General features: G+C 36.6%; 1 protein-coding gene across 5 annotated transcripts in view; it reads left to right on the top strand.

Moving 5' to 3' along the window:
* Nucleotides 1-15,666, top strand: part of CIB2 (calcium and integrin binding family member 2) — a 51,344-nt gene extending 35,678 nt beyond the window's left edge. For all 5 annotated transcript variants that reach the window (XM_032990522.2, XM_032990523.2, XM_032990521.2 and 2 more), the window contains 3 exons: nucleotides 7,589-7,736; nucleotides 7,833-8,028; nucleotides 14,529-15,666. In XM_032990522.2, the coding sequence (XP_032846413.1) occupies nucleotides 7,589-7,736; nucleotides 7,833-8,028; nucleotides 14,529-14,550 (366 nt within the window). In that variant the 3' untranslated portion in view covers nucleotides 14,551-15,666. The remainder of the gene's footprint in view (nucleotides 1-7,588; nucleotides 7,737-7,832; nucleotides 8,029-14,528) is intronic.
* The last annotated feature ends 293 nt before the right edge of the window (nucleotides 15,667-15,959 follow it).

Below are 15,959 nucleotides of genomic sequence, written 5' to 3'. Positions count from 1 at the left end.
GACAATTCCCATATTATAGTTGGTGTTTTTATCCCCTTAGAAGCAATCCCTAGATCTTCTGGATTTAGTCTTAATGCCCTAGTGAGATTTGTCTGAGATAATTTAATCAAAGGACTCTTAAGGAACAGCTCATTTTATGAAAACTTTAGAGATGGGAGACTACTATATTTACAGGAGAGCCTGGTGCTTAAGCTGAGATATAAACCAGAAATTTTATACTGGACCATGATTAGATTTTGAGATACAGGAGCACATCTCACAACTTTAGCAAACTTAGGTGGTAATGATAATAGACTTCCTAATAGACTTCCGTAAGTAAAGTGGAGCATAATCTATCTTTTTGTACCACATCAAGTCTGTGAGGCTTTCTGACCCTGCTTTAGAAGATATCTCCAGGGTAAGGGAACTTGATTTTATGAAAATAGCAGGACAAAATTATATTATTATAACTCTTTCCCAAATCTCATAAGGCTGTAGAAGAACCTTAGAAATATTGCTGTGAAACCACTCATTTTATTTCAGGAATTCTAGCAGTCTGTAGAGAAAGTGATTTCAATAGCTAGGGATCTTGTTTCCAGCAAAGTATTAGTTAGAGACTTGGTCTTCCTCCATAAGTCTTTCAAAACATTGCCACTAAAAGGTACTAGAATGCCACCTAGAATCTCAGTTATAAACTGGGGTCAGTCTCGGTTGTGGAGCATTTTGTGATTACCTGTGCTGTTGGGGATGAGGGGAAGAGCATTTCCTCCACAGTTCATTTCCCAATCAATTTAGGTAGTAACTCCAGCTCATACACTAAGAAAAAAATAACTTAAACCTTTGCAGCTCGACCAGACTGCTAAATAAATTATGGTGTTTTCTTTCTTCAGTAAATTTTCATCAAGGTGAAGACAAGCCAACATTTAAATCTAAAAAATACAAATAAATGAACTAAATTTCTATTGAATTCTAATAAAATTAGTGATAATTTCAATGCACCTGGCTTTTTTCAAATACACATTACATTTCTAGTTACTGGCAATGTTGAGCTCAATACCGCTGCAGATTCTGACAAATGGATAGAATCAATAATGCACTTCTCTAAATTACATTCTACTACTATAAAGAAAGATCTTTACCTCATGCATTAATGTTTTGAGCCAGGATTTTTGTGTTTCAAAGGAAAAAAAAATGCTGGTGGTCACTCACTTTAATTGGTAATGCATTATTCACTAACTCATGATTCTTAAAAGTTGAAAGTCAGGACAAGAAATAAATAAATTAAGAAGGGGCATATACTTAAAGTTGATTAGGTCTACCATTACACTGAAGTTAACAGAGCTCATTTACTCCACCTCCTTCATTGCAGTCTCCGTTCTCTGGACAATCTTGGTTACACAGGCAGCAGCCTAATAAATTAACTTTAGGGCGTATGGGCACCTGTGCGATTGCAGCAATTAATATTGCAAAATTGCAGCAATGATACGGGCTGTTCATTATGAGACCATGTAGAAAGCGAAAGTGGTTTTATTTCAAAACAAAACTGATTCCACTTGCATTATCGCTGTCATTTGTACAGAGCTAGATGTGGGAATGTAACCTGATGACAGAGAGTTTGTATGATCTGTAGAAGTGGGTGGGTGGCCATCTTCTTTGTGACACATGCATCCCTAATTGTTAGAACCTTCAAATTAATGTGTGGCCCGTCTCTGGTTATTGTAGTGTAGAGCAATCCCTCAGTCAGGAGTTGGTCGTAAAAAGACTTCCTGGAGGGGAACCATTTTTGTTTCATTCACTTTACAGTCTGTTGCTTTCCTTTTTTTGGCTCACGCAGTAACCTCATTGATCCTGGCAGGCCTTGTCATTAGCTGCAGCTGTGAGTAAGGTAGTTCATAAATCCACACACTCTGAAAGAGAATGACCAGCAGGCACAGGAATCAGTCAGGAGCAAGGACGGACACACAGGTAGCAGTGAATCGGTCACGTGTTCCAGAACCAATGTTAGCATCCTATTTTTGGTAAGTTTAAACATGAATACATGAGAGTTGCTTCAAAATAAAATTAAAACACTTCCTACAACTTTAATAGGATGGAATTTTAGAAGTTATTTCAATGAGTCCTCAGTTTCAAAGCTTTCCAAGTAACGGGCAGTGACACCTGAGAGAGCACACTGATACTGTTCCCAAGCCCCCACCTGTGCTCTGGCTAATCTTCGCCTGCAGCTCATCCCAACTTCCATGTCTCTGCCTCCTGTTAGTTCTTTCTAGTTATGATGGGATGTTTTACTCCTTTCAGACAATTTTTCCTGCTTCTCTGAAGCCCCTTTTTAACTGTGTGTTTCAACTGTATGCCCTCCAAATGTAATAAGTGAGGGCCGTTTTCTGTCCTTTGAACTCCAAATCTATACCTGCTTGATGTTTTTTACCAGTGTTGTCTGCAGTTTTCTGCTATAGTTAGTGAATAAGTTTTTTATAAAATGTCTTATTTACCTGATATATTCTTATGCTCTGTATTATTTAAACAATTCTGTATGCAATGAGAATCTTTGGCTATTTGGCTGCTGTGACCATAGTGCAGCCTTCAGTGAAGAGGTAAGCTCATTGCTGAACTGTCTTACATTTCTGCTTTCTGGCAGAATGATATGATCATCATTTTAAGATGGAAACATATCTATTTAGCTATATCTTAGCCTTGGTTTGTGCAGGGTTTTCTTAATCAGTACTCTGTAGGCACTGCAGAGAAGTTGTGATGATATGAATATAATAATCTACATATGGTTATTGATTTTGAAGAAGGAGGAAAAAAAGAACCCAACAGACAAACGACAAAGAAGTGTGCTTTTATCTGCTCCAGGGACAATTTGCTGTTGCACTTACTATGCTTCCCTTCCAAAGCACCAGCCTCTCCTATGGAGGTCTGGTAATGAACAATTTAGCCATTTTTATATTAATGTTTGTCTGACAAGAGTTCATTTCTATTTTCTTGGGAGTAACTTCTGGAATTTGAGAAAGGTTTACTTCTGATTTGTTATGAGTAAGTCCTGATTAAAGCATCCAAATGGATTTTAGCTTTCAGTAGTCTTCAAAGCAGACTGCTTTGTGCATTTAAATATCTTTCCTAATGATAGTGGGGACTTATGTTCAAATACAAAAGAGAAAATGATAATCATGTTTCTGTGGCTATAATACTGAGAAGCATTTTGTAATGACTGTCCAGCACCTCCAGCTTAGTTACCTTGATTTACCTTGCAACTTTACTTGCAACCTCTTATTTCCAAAAGGCAGTCAGCTTGTAAAAATAAGATGCAGTGCTTTAAGTTAATTCATCAAGCTGCAAAATGGATAGAGCGGAAGTAGTGCTTTACTAGAGCTTGTGACGGAAACTAGAGGACAGGGAAGAATAACAATGATTTGGTAAGATTTAGTTGCAATCTCAGGAATAAACCCTATAATAGTTTCTTAGAAAACTAATGGTTATGTTTTATTGTGTGGTGTTCTAGGTTGGTACATTGGAATAGATGCCACATGACATTCAAAAATGTATACAAACACAATTAGCTGCATAGAAAAAGTGTTAAAAAGATGGATGGCACATTTAGGAGGATTATCTCAAGTCACTACAGCATCATCAATCTGCAAAACAACTAAGTTTTAGCTGTAACAATTCTTTATTGTTTCTGTCTCCACTCTCATTTTTATTGTGGAGGACAGAAAAAGCTTTTTAACAAGTGTAAGTTTCCAGTTTTAAAAGGATTCTTTTTTAAACAATTAGTGCTTAAAGGAAAGCAATCTAGGAAGAAACAGTATTGTTTTCCCCTTTAGTCCCCTTCCCCTATGGCTTTTCCTTTAAATATGATGGAACTCTAATTTGTGTTCTTTAGAGTAGAGGTAATGAAATTACAGAAAGGATGTGAAAAGTATCTGTGAAGGTAAGCCAATACTTTCCATTGTGTAAGACACAGATATACTGACTAAAGACACATAATATGAGAAAGTTAAAGGAAAGAAATCAATATCAGGAAAGATTTTATTTTTCATTTAGGTTTTAGAGATCCATTTGGCAAAGAGTTACTTAAGAAATATGCTTACGCCCGTTTAATTCATTGTTAATTCACGTGAATTTTCAAGATGTCTCATATGCAAATAGATAATTCATCTTATGCAACTGCAATATGCTTATTCAGTCAGAGAGATCATGCCTAGCATTTCTAATGCAGAAAGTCCTGGGTTTGATAGTCACTGCTGATAGGGATATCTGCATCTGTGTACTCCCTGTTTGTTACCCAATGCTGCCTCTAAGATGTCAGTTTACAACTGTTACCCTGACTGTTCTGATGAGGTTATTTCCAAAGAAAGCAATATAGTAATTTAGAAATAAAAAAGGTCATTTTTAAGACATGTTTTCTCATCCACTCTGATATTTAGCATTCTCTACTATTAAACGTTCAACACATACGCCAATTTTTTATGTGCCTTTAGGAAGAAAGTGGGCCTTTTTCATATATTTCAGCCCAAACGAATCTTACTTTGGCTTATTAATAAATTGACAATTTGAAACTATAGAATCAATTGTTTTCCACTGAGGGTCTGTATGTATATTCATACCACAAACAGGCATTTTTCCAAGCACTCAAGTCAAATACTTTAGTCTTAACATTACCCTTAGATTCACATCTGCTGTATCTCTTCTACACACCATGCACATGATGTCAGTGATCATTATGTATCCTTTTACAATGATTTTCTTTTAGCCATCTGGCTGATTATTGGGTGGTGTTTTTCATTCTGAGGCTCTTGAGAGATGTGGCCCTGCTGCTTTCTTGAGGCTGTTGTCTTTTTATTTTCAGAAATCCCTTTTTCCTACTCTATTTAATTTCTTTTCTATTTTTATTTGTCGTGGTTTTGTCTTCATCTGAACAGTGAGCTCAGCCTTATGTATTCAGCTCAGAGAACAGTGAGCTCATTAATCTCCTACCCTTTGAAATCTGCAGACATGTTCCCCATTGTGGAATTACTTCAGTCATGGACCCCTGCAGGATAATTTGAATTTGGTGTTGACTACTTTAGTGGGCTGTCATTTGAGCCTGTGGCTCTGTGGTCCTTACATTCACCTATCCATTTAAACGGCCTTATTCCTGGCCATTTTCCCAGGCAGAAAGACTGGAGAAAACTTGGCATTTAGTAGCGGATTTTAAATCTTGATTGACTCAGGGAGTTATGCTTCCCATGTCTGTTTCTCAGATCTTGCCTATCCTCAGAAGATTGACATGCACACTTATATAGTTTGTCATTAGATGGATATTTGCCATTTGGCAGACTCCAACTAATTTCTACCATGGAAGTAGTCTTAGTGCACAAACTGCAGGAGCCGAAGAGATCTCATTAGTTGATATATCCTGAATGCTTTGTTACCATTAAGTAGAAACCTCCTGGTAGAATCAGGTGTGCTCTCTGAGGATGTGAATGGACAGTATAGCTTCTGTGAAAAAGTATCTCAAAGTTTCAGCTGGGATGGCCACTGAAATTTGTTCTTAAATTTATCGGGTGACACAACTTGACAAATGTATGTAGTAGTGTGGCCTTGATCAATCCACACCTTGTACCCAAATGTCTGACCACTTCTCTGTACTTGCATCCCGGAACTAGACGCTGCAGAGGGACATCCCATAGTGTGAATCTGCACATTGGCCAACCACCTGAATTAAAAAGGAAGATTGCTTTCCAGGAACTGGATGTTCTGTGAAATGTCCATGTGCACAGTCACACCTCACGTTTAATTTAGAGAAATTAAGCTTTTGTATGTTATGCTTGTCTTTTAACAAGTATCCTTAAACTTTTTTCATTATTTGAGGCTATAACAAAATGTTTCTTAACTGTTTATCTCTGAGGGTGACAAATTTCATTATGCTTCCAAGTTCCCCCTGTGATTTCAGTTGAACATCCTCAGCTCTTGTTGTGAGCTGCTGCACACCATTTAACAGTTGTTGAATTTCACTTCAGAGGCAGCTGGAGGTTAGTGGTAAGCAGCCCAATTCTTGTAAGGTACTTTATGTTCCTTTAAGGTGAAGGATACTACATAAAAAAAAAAAACATGATTCTGCTCACGTAACTCTGCTTTGTACATGCTGCTTAGATTTTTTTTTTTTTTTGGTAGTCTTCACAGGTATGCAGAAAATACGTTCTATAGATGCATCTGTTCTATGTGAATTATCAAGGAAGAATTCAAGTAAACTGAAAAATAAGTTTCTGGTCATTTTCCTCTCAGATGTTTATGAAATTTCATTTAAAATTGTTGGATAGTTAATGAATACCTGTTAGCTAATTAAACTTATAGAAAATAAGTTGTTAAATGGATGTATGATTGAGGTCTGAGCTTTCACAATACAGCTTCTTTTAAAGCCAAATAAAATGCTGCATGCATATTAAAAATAATGAATGTGATAGGTCACCACCAAAACTGTTTACATTTATAGGACATCAATACGTTATTCAGTGTCTGGACTTCAGATGAGATCTGTAGAACAGCTTTGATGACATGCTGCTCACAGCCCAAATGATGTTTGTGTGTATTATTCATATTCAACTGAATTGAAGTCATTTTTCTCAGTTTTATAGATATAGCTACAAATTCATCTTGGGTTTTTATACAGCTGTGAGAAAGACGTTGTTTTTGTTGTTATAAAAACATCTGGTTTGGACTTCAGAGTAGTAGAGCAGCTTTTCTTATGCTTTGTTGTGTGTTTATAGCTTCACAATATTGTCGTATTCAGAGCAGCCTTGACACCAGTTGGGTTGGTAGGGTACTAGAAAAAGATTTTATGATTATCTCCTGTGGAGATGAAATTTCATTTAAAACTTTGGAATTTGTAGTCAGTTCAACCAGAGGTTGGACAATGATATGTACCAGAGTGAAAATGAAAGAGTTTTCTACAAGATTCTACTGGAATGTGACTCTACATCCTTAACGAACAGACATTGTTTGGTTGATGGTTGATTGATGGTTTCACAGCAATCAGGTGTGGAATGCAAATATTTACTTTTTAAAAGTGGTTTCATAAATAATATTTGTTCCTCCAGCCTTCAGTCAGGTTTATGCCACCAGAAGGCATAAATACCCTGTCTGATTCATTGGCTTTCCACCTTGGTGTCTCTGTTTCCTTCTCCCTCCTATCATCCCCTGTTCGTGTGCGCTAGCTTCTTACTATACCAGCTGTAACCCTCCAGACTGTGTCAGTCTGATATGCTGTCAGGAACCTGTTACGATCTTCACACTTTCAGTACCTTTACCCTAACATTTATAAAGCATGTGTTCCACACAGGAAAAATGAGATGAGCACCAGTTTGGAAAAAATGAGTAACAATGGAGCTAAGAAAGTCTGTGCAAGAAGTGGTACTCTGCAGCAGCACATTCTGCTGACACTTTCTGCTAAAGCATGCAAATGTAAAGGTTTAGATGCATTTTGGAAGGAAAAAAGTTGTCTTCAGATAGCCAACCATGGAATTGGATACTCATTAGCAATGAGTCTGCAGGATATTTGATCTTCCAAATACTAACATACATACATACATCTATATATATATATATATGTATTTATCTCTGTTTTTCACAGGAGAATCCCTTCAGGGAACAGATTGTGGGATCTTTCTCAGAAGATGGAGAGGGGAGCCTCAGCTTCAATGATTTTGTGGATATGTTTTCTGTGCTCAGTGAAATGGCTCCCAGAGAGCTTAAAGCAATCTATGCCTTTAAGATTTACGGTACTGTATTGGGATGCTTTTTTAATGCCTTTTTTGTTTGAAGTAAATGTGTATGAGAGTTGTGGTGATTGTCTCTTTGATTCTTTTATTGTTTAGATTTTAACACAGATAACTTCATTTGTAAAGCAGACTTGGAAAAAACCCTCAATAAGCTGACTCGAGAAGAGCTAACAGCAGAAGAAATCACTCTAGTTTGCGAGAAAGTAATAGAAGAAGCTGACATGGATGGCGATGGGAAACTAGGATTTGCAGATTTTGAAAACATGATTTCCAAAGCACCAGACTTTCTCAGGTATTGTTTTAAGAAAAAGATAGTCTCTAGCGTCTTTTCAAGTATTTTTTTAAGACATCACTGTGTAGTGTAATACAAGAAATGTCAGACATAAGTACTTTACCTGAGAGCTGACTAGAGGATGACTTCTTACCCTAACTCAGTTTACTTTTCTGGACCATATTCCAGTTCTCTCCCAACTTGAAGACTCAGAGCTCAATGACATTTCGTTATGTCTTTTTTTTTTTTCGATTAATCTCTCCTGTTTGTTTGTGTAACTTCTTCAGGAAAATATTTTGATCTCTTATAAAACAAATTTGTATTGCTCTCAAGCTTATAGCAAGAATCCATGCTGTTTGGATAGCAATGTGTGTATATACTGTATACACTTTACAAATATACATGGAAACATGATCTTTTGTGCTGAGAAGGTGGGAGCTAGAGTGCATTACATTGGTACAGTTCAGGTAGCGGAAAACTAAAGTGATCAATTCCTGCAGTCTTTCTTCAATCCACCGTTAATCAGGTTTTTTTATCACTGATATGTTTTATTTTTGTTCCTGAGTTTCTTCTTAGTAATCTGTAGATAAAACCCAGCTATCTTAAGACAGTTCTTGCACGCTTTGTATTTAAAGATACCTTTTGAAAAGGACAATGACTTTATTTTTTTACACGTTAATAAAACATTCTACACAAACTTAAGGCTGTTACTTAAGTAATATAAGGTTAGACCTTCTTTAAGAAATTACAGTGAACAAGCTGGCAAAGTAAGATACTCCCAGACTTGCAAAAGTTCATATTTGATTCTTAAATCCACTGGCAGAATAGGCTGAAGCTAAAACCTAGGTCTAATTTCTCCTCCAGTTTTAGTGGTCTGGGTTAACTATGTCTAATAGTAAATTCTTGATAACCTGAAAAAGTTTTTTTCATAATCTTTGCTCATACACATTACTGTTAAGTCGGTAGTGTTCCTGCTTGGTGATAATTGATAATAACACATACATTCTAATATCTGGGAAGAAAAATAATCCCAACAATTATCTGGACTGCAAGCAAGTATATGGTATGATTGTAAGTTGTTTTGAGAAGGTTGGAAATAGTAAATTCTAGTTTCTGCAGACTTGTGTTTCCTGATTAGTTGGCAGATATCTGAGGAGTTTAGTTTCAGTCTTTTGCTGTAGTTAAGGCATGAAGACTGGTTCATCTATGTAGATTTTCTGATGTCTGGAAGGGTGTGGAATCATTTTGCAACTTTCTATGAAGTGAACACTTTGAGACTCTTTTTCACACAACTGCCTGTTTGCAGGAAATTGGCAGAAACTTAATCATCTTTCAGTCACATGTTGTTGAAATCTGCCAAAGGATTCAGAAGTTATTGGGAAGGATTAACAAAGTTCACAGTCAGACTGATTGAATAAACTATATTTTCATAGGAAATAAGGCAAAACATGAGGATAGAGTTAAGGTAGATCAAAATTTGGACTGATAATCTTGATGCTAATGGTATTTAAGAACTTCTAAGTGTCCTGCAGAACAGTATTTCTTTCATAAATGAGATTTCTGAGGAAAAATGTTATAGCAAAATGATTCTACAAAGAAGCATGAGGACATGATTGCTGCGAACCCTGAGAAACATCAGCATCTTGAGAGGATAATGTGAATGTTTTCTATACATTAGAAACATACCAGGCATTCCTTGACTAATCAACTGTATCAACGGAATCTCTTTTAGAACAAGGTATATATCATCATTCCGGTGAGGTTCAGCTGAGTAGGTATTCTAATATTTTGTTTACATATATTTCCAGCCAAGAAAATGTTTTCTTTATACTGTTATCCATATGGAAGCTGCTGGAGTCAGATAGAGTTTCCTTTAATCAATCAAAAGGCTGTACTGTGCTTACAAATGTGCTAGAGAACAGAGATCAAATGTGAAGAATTGAAGGCAGATCTGCAGACTCAGCTGAAACTGTAGTTTTGGAAGATTCCTGTGCCATGACTGACTTTACTGCTGTGTTGTATAGGCTTGCCAACTGCTGACTGAGAATTCCAAGCTGAGGGTGCTGTGCAATCCAGTCATTTTCTGAGAAAGTAGCAGAGGACAATATTTGCCAGTGTAGCCATTGGAATGACTATCATAATTATTTTTCTTTCCAAGTGTTTGTTGTTTTGGGAAACTGAAGAAATAAGTGTAAAGACCTGAGTGCTGGCTACTCAACAGGGCAACAAGATGAGTAAAGAGAGAGTTTAAGTGAAAAGTATAGAGCTTGTTATAGATTAGATATAGAGAAAATATAGAGGGAGGGATCACTGGCAATACTGATAATTTAAAGGAACAGGCTACCAAGTATTGGGAGACTGATCATCGAGTTGCTCAATTTAAATACATGTACTTTGATCCATGTTTGTGACATGGTGAAGTCATGTTATCGGGATGTCTCCTTGATGTTCAAGACAGTGATGTGTATATCTAAGGCAGATTTTTTCCATCCCTGGCTTCAAGTGAAATGGTAACTTCCATCTCATTTCAGGTCCAGGAGATTAGCTGGGTCACAGGATTCAGCTCTGGAGTCCTCAGATTTAAAGGGTCCTGGTGTGACATGACCTGAAGAAGGGTTTCCTTCCACCTTCTAGCTGAAACACTGGTTTAAAGCCTCTGGCTCTTAACTCAGCAACATGTTTTTTAACCTTTGAAGCTATATTACAAAATGAGGGTATAAATGGAAAAAGTCTCAGAGCTGAGAAGAGAATGTGTAGTTTCCGTGATTTGATTTCTGTTTCAGCCAGAGTTAACAGCTGCAGGAAAAGAAGGTGACAAGGTCATGAGACCACTTTTATCCAAACCAATCTGTATGTAAGACTTGCCACCTCCCCTTATTGTGGTTTACTGTTCATTTTGCCTGTAAAGATATTTTATTTTTTGAGGACATTCTTAGTCGTATTTTTGCTATATGCACTGCATCATAGACTGACATATTTGTTAATCCTGAACTTCCTGATCTGAGCCACTTGTTCTCATTTTTTAAATACTCTGTAAATGTTGTGTTCTAAAGGGAGGCAATGGTTTGACTTTTGGAATGTGATCCACTGAATTTTAATGCCACAATAAGTACACCAAGGTCTGACCGGGGACTGGAACTAAACCAGTGCTCTCTGATGGTAGAAAATGCATGCTAGCATGTGACAGAACGTGTGACATGGGAGAAGAGTGCAATTCCTGTAGCTGATTTCTCACCACAAAAAAACAAGTTCCTATTTGTTGAGTTCCTTAATAACCTTGGACACATTACCTGTTCTTTTAATGAAATGATACCATCTTTTATCTTTCTGACTTATCTCCAGCTTGATTCATGGCTTCTCATTTTCTACTCTTCTGTGTCTTCAGTTGTAATGGTCCTCTTAAGTGATAACCATAGGCTGTGTGCAGCCAACCTGAAGACAAGGCTGTGCAGTTTTAGTATAATACAGAACATGCAAAGCATAGGAAATGTCTTAATAGCAGATCAATAACCCTATATGCCAGTGGTAAACTTATGTCTGAACTATCTTCCTAATATTGTAAAAAGAAATGAAAACTCATTTTCATCTAAATAAAATTGTCCCTTTTGACATTTTCAGCAGATGCATGGAGGAAATACCAACCCATCAATGTCCAGAGACAGTCATAATTTCATTTGGTTTTGCATAGCTCCACTTCTTGTGCCCAACTGAATGCATTCCAGACTTTAAATTAAAGGAAGCCTAAGTGCCTATTAATTTATACTTCCAACTACTCAGCAACTATAGAAATTAAAAACCTAGGAACCAAAGCAATAGCCACTTCTGAAAATTATTGCCAGTGAGCAATTGAACATGCTGGGTAACCACAGTTTTCAGAGGCTTTCCTGTGAAGCAAATCAGTATTTATGAATATCTGATCCCAGTATATCATACTGATGCCTGGTATGTGATCCTTTTGAAAATGTTGACTAACTTACCAGACCCCAGATGATTTTTATTTGTGGTAAAGGATTTCTTACTCTGTTCTTCACCATTTCACCCCACCAAAAGCCACTTCTTTACATCATAAGAGTAGGAAACTTCGGATTCAAGGCAGGTGGGTTTTATCCCTAGATGTGCCGTTCCTTGAGCAGATGATCTGTGAAAGCCATAGATCATTTTGTTCTCTCTGCTCTGTTAAATGGGACCACTGCTTAACTGACTTCTGACAAACATTGAGAACTCTTGTCATGTGAGCTATCCAACTGTAAATCCCATCATCATTAAAATGAGGTATGAAATTACTGAGGAGGAATACCTTCTTTACCCTCTTTGTGGAAAATCTCTGAACGTCAGATTCCTCTAACAATGTACACTCTGTTTTTGAAGCACTTTTTTTCACACAGCTCAATATGTTGGGGTTTTTTAAGCCATCACACTATCTTGCATACTTAACATATACAGCAGGCATTATTTTTGGCACCATGATCCAGGCTTTGACCTGGTATGAGCTAAAGTTCATCCACTGTACATTGATTTTTCTTTATCATATCACTTGTTTCTCGAACCTTTGCTTAATGTCCCTGTGTAGGTTTAATTTCCTACAGCCAGCCTTTGCAAGCTTTGAACTGCTGTCAAGCAAATGAAGATTCACTGAAGCCTACTGCTTGAGTTGCACTGCTGGAGTTGAGGAATTTTTTTAATACTAGAAGAAAACACTCCTAATCATTGAACAAGGAAGAAAATATATGGCTGTTGTCCCAGAAACTTGAGTGAGCTGTAAATGATAATGACAGTTGCTAGTTCAGAAAATTTGATCCCAGCAGGTTTATTTCACTCAAAATTGCTATCATTAAGAAGCTGCTTGTAGTTTAATGGAACTATTAGCAGTCTGAACTGGCACTAGCTAAGTGTTCTGTTCTACAAGACTGGTTACGTTTTCCACAGGAAATTATTTTATAAATCATCCTGGAAGTTTAAGCTTATTTCAGTGCCTGAGGGTGAAACATACTTTAGCAATTTGAAATGGAGGTGAGAAGACTATGGCATCAGTAACACCTGGATCTGCCAGAACTAGACACAGAAACAACAGACTAAACAAAAAGATGTAATTGAAAATGCAGTATTTCTGAAACATCTCTGGGCCTTTACCCATATAAAAGTTCATGTCCTGACTTCAGTCCTACCTAAAGCTGAAGTAACAGAAGGTCTTTCGTAGGAAATGTGCATCTCAAGACCTGTCTCAACATGCATTTAATCTAGTTCTTAAGGACTGAAATTAGAGCTAGCAACATACTGGCAAAAGATGCTTAGCAAGAAAACAGTGGAAGGGAATAATTTTTTACAGAATATTTCAGCTGCTTCTCAATAAAAAGATTAATCTCCAGAGGCCAAAATGATACTCTGATACAAATACAAAAAATATTCAGTGAAATGGATTTGAATGGATCTTTTTTTTTATTTCAAGGAGTCATGCCTAAACTGTTTTCACATACAATGCTGTGGATTCTTTAGTTCCTAGATATTGCCTATATGGGACTTACATTTTCAAGAGTTTGGATTAATATGGGTCTGTAGACATTTCTGGAATTGTAAAGAAGATGCTTATAATTTTTTTTAAAAAAAAAAAAACTTAGTGCAAGTTAGCTCTTTGTATCACTATACACTTACTTTCACAACACATACGCTAGTATGCCAGAGTGCATCATATCTTTCAGTGCCACCCAGATTGAATAAATTCCTAGGGAACACTGTGAATGTCAAATTTTATCTCCTCTAAATACATACCACAGAGCTTCATTCAGCGAATTCATGATTCAAATCAGATAGCTGTGATTAAGTTAGAGTGTTCTTTTTGTAAAACAATTCAAAACCTCTACGTCTAGAATTCTTCAGCCTCTCAAATACTCCAAACCTTTAAAGTTCTATGTTGGTGTAGGCATCAAAACTATCATGTTTACATAAAAAAATACAGAATTCCTTCTGATCTCAGTCAAGAGAAAAAGAAACATACAGTTTATACTTCTGTGACATAGAACAGCGATTGCTACCTAGAGGAAGCGAGCTTTCAGCATGCCCTCTTTAAATTGTCTTTTACTGCCCTGCTAAGGTGCTCAGGAGTTCTGCAAATCGGTGGCAGTAGTAAGGCATGTCGCTTGCCTGTATCATAACACAAATAGAAGATAACAATCAGAATCTCTCAGTCCTAGCAAGAGAAGCAACAAATTTATCTGCCTAAGTTGACTTGTTTAGCAACCCAAATGCTGTGCCATAGCAGAAGTACCATCGAGAAACATTTAGCTCTGCTGTATTTTCAATAAATAGGTCAATTTATACATGATTTAGTCCATTGCTGAACTTAGCCTCTGAACTAACATTTTCAGAAGATGGAAATTTCTCCCAGAATGTTTAAATCTTCCTGAGAGCATGAGAGAAGAGATTCAGGTTCATTACACAACATCTTCCTTTTTGTACTTTAAGGAAAATGTTGAGCATAATGACAAATGTGTTTATATCTCTTAATCTTTTTCTTTCCTTTGCAGTACTTTCCACATAAGAATCTGAAGATGTTTCTGTGAGCCAGTGTTATCAGAAATGACTTGCGAGTCCAGCCTTTCTGAATCTCAGGCACTTTGGGGGCTTTTGTCCTCTAATGATGGCTTCTTAGAACTCAGCGGAAAGTACTGAAATAATTCTGGTCCACAAAAAGACAGAAGCATCATGTGATCTACAGGATATTTGGAACTGTCACATTTTTATCTTCATTGCTGGCCAAGCACTTTGGCAAAGATGTCTGGTTGTTGGGCTGTGGTTTTTCTTTTTTTTTTGTTTTTTTCCCTCTTTTTTTAAACAGGCAGAATCAGAATATTATTAAAGGTATTTCCACATAGTTTTTATATTTATGAATATTTAATACTGCTCTTAAAAGTGCAAAAAACAACAAAAAAAGAAAAGATTGACAGAAAGATTAGCTTTGGTGACTTTACCAAGAGTATTTGAAAGAAAGCATGGGCCTTAAATAATGAGATGCCTCTATCACTGTGTTGTACAGCTGGGGATCTTGCATGGAAATTATTTTAAATGAAAGAACTGCAGTCAAGATCAAGTTCCCAGTGTTGAAGACAACCACATCCCGGGTTTGCCTTTCAGTCACTGAAATGGCAGTTACTGGGTTTGGTGCTTACCTTCAACCAATATTTTATGGATTGTCGTGTCCTTATGAAACTTGAAATATTTGCCTTTTGTATATGATAACTGCATACGTGATTTATTTCTTCCCAAGATAAACATTAAGACTCTGTCCTTATTCTCAATGGGGGTCCTGCATTTTACTTAGTCTATGGGCTGATAATGTTGAATGGAAGAATATGTTCATCTGTAACTCATGAAGAAGTTAAAGCACAGAAGTACTACTAAGGACATGAAAAGACATTTTTTTTCTAAACCAGCTATGCAATCTTTCCCATAAAATGCATGAATGCAGCTCTATATTTCTCTTCCCTCTCCAGCTGGAAATCAGCTATATTTTTTTTTTTTTTTTTTTTTTTAATTCCAGTATGGTTTAGGTACTGGGGCCTCGAGACAATCATATATGTATTACTGTTCTAACAGTCAATAGAAGGGCTCTGTCACTTACATGGCTTCTGTATCAAAGTCATCACAATTAAAACTTTTGACGCATTCTGTCGTGGTTTGAGAATTTTTGGGCTAACCATATACTGATTGCCTTTCTGGTCATTATTCCAGTTCCTGTAAAGTTAAATCTTTCAAAGGATGAAATATCTTATTCTTATTGAAAAAGTTGTGAGAGAAATTAATCATTTTACCATTTCTGTAGGGACGTTGATGCTTATCTACCTCAGAACCTCTTGTGTATGGTGAGCTTTCAATGTAGCTTGCTGTTCAAATTTACACAGTGTGCATCAAAAAGAAATATTTATCTAGCACTATGGTTGTACATTAAAAATGTCAAT

Source organism: Tyto alba, unplaced genomic scaffold, assembly GCF_018691265.1.
Source record: "Tyto alba isolate M040663 unplaced genomic scaffold, T.alba_DEE_v4.0 Super-Scaffold_41, whole genome shotgun sequence".
In the NCBI taxonomy this organism is placed as follows: Eukaryota; Metazoa; Chordata; class Aves; order Strigiformes; family Tytonidae; genus Tyto; species Tyto alba.
The sequence above is the reverse complement of the archived record's forward strand: the minus strand, read 5'-3'. Positions and strand labels throughout refer to the sequence as shown.